The sequence below is a fragment of the Trifolium pratense genome, linkage group LG3 (assembly GCF_020283565.1).
Source record: "Trifolium pratense cultivar HEN17-A07 linkage group LG3, ARS_RC_1.1, whole genome shotgun sequence".
In the NCBI taxonomy this organism is placed as follows: Eukaryota; Viridiplantae; Streptophyta; class Magnoliopsida; order Fabales; family Fabaceae; genus Trifolium; species Trifolium pratense.
The window spans coordinates 46,368,617-46,372,313 of record NC_060061.1 but is presented as its reverse complement, the minus strand read 5'-3'; the positions used below and the strand labels follow the sequence as shown (position 1 = coordinate 46,372,313).

General features: G+C 29.7%; 1 protein-coding gene across 1 annotated transcript; it reads left to right on the top strand.

The window, feature by feature from the left end:
- Positions 1 to 1,484: 1,484 nt before the first annotated feature.
- LOC123917146 lies at positions 1,485 to 2,007 on the top strand. The gene has a single exon (XM_045968775.1). The coding sequence runs from the start codon at positions 1,630 to 1,632 to the stop codon at positions 1,927 to 1,929; it is 300 nt and encodes a 99-aa protein (XP_045824731.1). The 5' UTR covers positions 1,485 to 1,629; the 3' UTR covers positions 1,930 to 2,007.
- Positions 2,008 to 3,697: the final 1,690 nt, after the last annotated feature.

The window sequence follows — 3,697 nt, the reverse complement described above, 5'->3', positions numbered from 1 at the left end:
AATCTCTCCTATTATATGCAGTGAATACTTTAATTTAAAAAATAAAAAATACTCCCTCCGGTCCTTATTATAAGAAACACTTTGACAAAATCACACTGACTAAGGAAGGTAAATTTTCTCATTAATGATTCTAACATTTTATGTTATATTCCAAAACTAACCTTTGACCTAGCATGGGAAATATGTCTCTCTAATTAATGCACTAGCATTATAATGAATTATTTGATTGTATTTAATAAGGGTACAAATGGAATTGTGTCAAAGTGTTTCTTATAAAAAAGATCAAATAAAAATTCCAAAGTGTTTCTTATAAAAAGGACCGGAGGGAGTAACATACAATAATGTTGTAGCAGACACAATTGAAAAACAAGGAAAAGTGGTGAGGCATGTGCACGTGATTGTGAATGAGTAATGGCCAAATAGCATCTTCACTCAAAAGATCCCATTCACTAATTTGTGTTCACACTTTCATATCTTGAGATTCCTAATTACACCCTTTTCACACCAATACCCTTTGACACTCTCCCACTACTAAATCGGCTGTTGCTTGCTTTAATAAATTCTAACCATAAATTAACTCTTGACAATGTGAGTACCGACAACAAAATGTGTTCCATACATTGTATATGAAATTGGATTACATGTCGTCGGATTGGATGCAATCAGTACTTCTGAACCGTGATTTTAAGACAATTTTTTATTTTTGTTTAATATAAACTTTTTAGATGATATTTGGACCAATCGATCAAGATCAGACGGCCTAAAACTTATTGACTGCGCTTGACTGTACCAATTTTCGATTGCACAGAATTCAGATCCAAACACATATACCCACTTCTCGTAACGCTTTCGTCATTTGGTCTTGTTGTTTAGTGGTTGTGTTCGATATCTTGTTTTCGATACCCAAGGCTCTTATCTATTTTAATCCAAGATTTTATTCATCATCAAGAAGATAAAAACTTAATGTAACTAACCGAAGGCTTCTTAGCAAATCTTAGCATTTTATTAATCAAATGGCATGGTGTTTATAATGTTTAAGTGTTGTAAACTTTGAAATATATGTTGAGTTGAATTCTGTTCATATATAAGAAATAAAATATTTAAAATTTGTGTCTCATAGTATAAAAATTTATTACACATGATGTGTACAAATTAGGAGTAAACTTATTCAATCAATTTGTGATGCAACCTATGGTCAATTTGTGTAAACTAGGGTAGGTGTAGTGAAATAATTAAAGATCAATTAATTTATGCATACTACACTCTTACTAACATTTCCGTGGTGAGTTTATTAGTAGGAGTATTTATCTAAAGTATTTGGACTAAAATTATTTGATTATCATTATCATTAGACTAGACAAAATCAAGAACAACCACTTCTAACATGGGTCCCACTTTCCTACTACTTTCCACCTAAGAAAAATAAATAAATTAAGTATGACTCATTCCTCATCTTTTACTCCATTCCATGCATCTTCATTTTTTCTCTCCTATATATCACCCAACTCTCTCCCATCTTCAAAAGAAATCTCTCTCTCTTTCTCTCCCTCTCTCTCATCTTTGCATAGGCAAAATAACACTCAAATTTTAAAGAGGCAAAAGAAATACAAAAAAAATAGCAAATAAAAAATGGGAAATTGCTTGAAGCAACAATCATCAACCAACTATGCGACCGACGATGAAGATTGGGATTTTTCGTCGTCCAAAGGCAATTACGCAGCCAAAAGCAACTATGCCGATGCCAAAACGACTACCGAAGTGAAGATCAAGATTACCAAGAAACAGTTAGAAGAGTTGTTGAGCAAAGTGGACATGAGGGAGTTAAGGGTGGAACAAGTTTTAGCCCAATTGATGAATCATAGTAATGGCTATAAATCACTTCAAAGATCTTGGAGACCTGCACTTCAAAGCATCCCTGAAATGGATTAAGGTTCATTTAGATTAGTTTAGGTGTATTAAGTTGAAGAAAATGAGTATTGGCCTATTGGGTCAATCTTGTTTAAATGGGAGAGGTTTGAGGATTTGTATTGTACTTTGTAGGGAAATTAAAGGTAATTAGATTCTCTTTTTCTTTGTACATAAAAAAGAAATGGATTTCACACAGTTACAGATTTCACTAGTCAGATTTTCATATTTTGTGATATATATTTTGAAAGTAAATGTGATAGTGAAGAAATTTAAATTGTTAATTTTTTGTTTAGTACCAAGATCTCTTCACTGATTACAATTGCATATGTTCTTAATTATAAAGATTAATATGACAGAAAAAAAGTAATATTTATTCCTTGCAATGCTCTGCTTCATCACCTTTGGTGGACAGAGTGGCTAAACAACATATCATCAATGAATTTTTAATATTTTAATTTGAATGGCATGGGTGCTTTTTTGGATTTGCTTTGACTATTTCGAATTTTAATTTCTAAAATAAAAGTAAAGTAATATTAGGCCATGTCACAAATTTGGAGTTATATAATTTTGGTTTTGTTAATGGTGGCATTCCAACGTGGACCATATAAAAAATTAAAAACTTGGTCAACGGTCACCGATGATGAGGTGCATAGTCACTGTACAACTCAACATAGAAACAAACTCCAAAAACTCATCATAGAAACAATTTTTTTTTTTTTTTTATAAAAGCAGACAAAAAAAAAAAACTCATTATTTGGAAGGTAAAAAAGAAAAGTTGATAATAAAACGAAATTTACATTAGATTTCCTAAAGTCTCCTTAAATTACAACTAACACCAAGCTCTTGTTTAAAATTTGTGGATGCCATTTTTTTTATAAACAAAAACTATATTATAAGAAATGCAAGGTACACTTAGGCTCTGTTTATAAAAAATAGTGCTCATAAGTTAGCTTTTAGCTTATAGCGAATAAGAAAACTGATTAAATTTGTAGTGTTCAATAAAATTAGCGTTTGAACTAGCTTATAAGTATGCAATGACATAAAAAATATGTTTAATTAATATTTAATTTTTTTCGAGTAAGATGATTAGGGTAAAATTGGAAGAAAAATGATAAGATATAAGCTATAAGCTCATAAGTTACTTGAAATAGCGTTTGAAAAATAAGTTATAAGCTCGTAAGATAAGCTTTAAGCTCTTTTTTAAAAATTGTTACAAAACAAAACTTTGTTAGCTTATTGATTTTTCCAAACAGAACCTAAGTGTACCTTAAAAAAAAAAACAAGACATGATTTATTTTCTATTCTCATTATTAACCAAAATCGTGAAATATATACAATATTTAGTACTTCATCCATTACAAAATAAATGCGCTAGTTGACTGCATTTACGTTTACCAATGTACAACTTTAATAATTAATATTTTAAGTTATCTATTATTAAAAATTATATATTTTTAAAATACTCATCGAAACAAATCAAACAACATCTCATATGCTTAAAATTTTAATAATAGATAACTTACCGATGTACAACAATTTAAGTAAACAACATCTCATATACTTATATTTGTGTCCTCTCTCATTACTTTATCTTTCAACAATTTAAGTAAACACTTTCTTTTTTTTCAAACAAAATAGGAAAGCCATGGAGGGCAATCTCTAGAAATTTAAGTAAACACTCATTTCAATGGCTAGAAATATAATATGTTGTCACCATAGTCTCAACAAACAACAAAATTAAAAATAAAATAAAAACACATTGAATGCATCTAGCCATTTCAGTCCATGT

Coding starts and splice junctions, on each gene's coding strand:
- LOC123917146 (XM_045968775.1), top strand. CDS start 1,630: ATGGGAAATTGCTTGAAGCAACAATCATCAACCAACTATGCGACCGAC.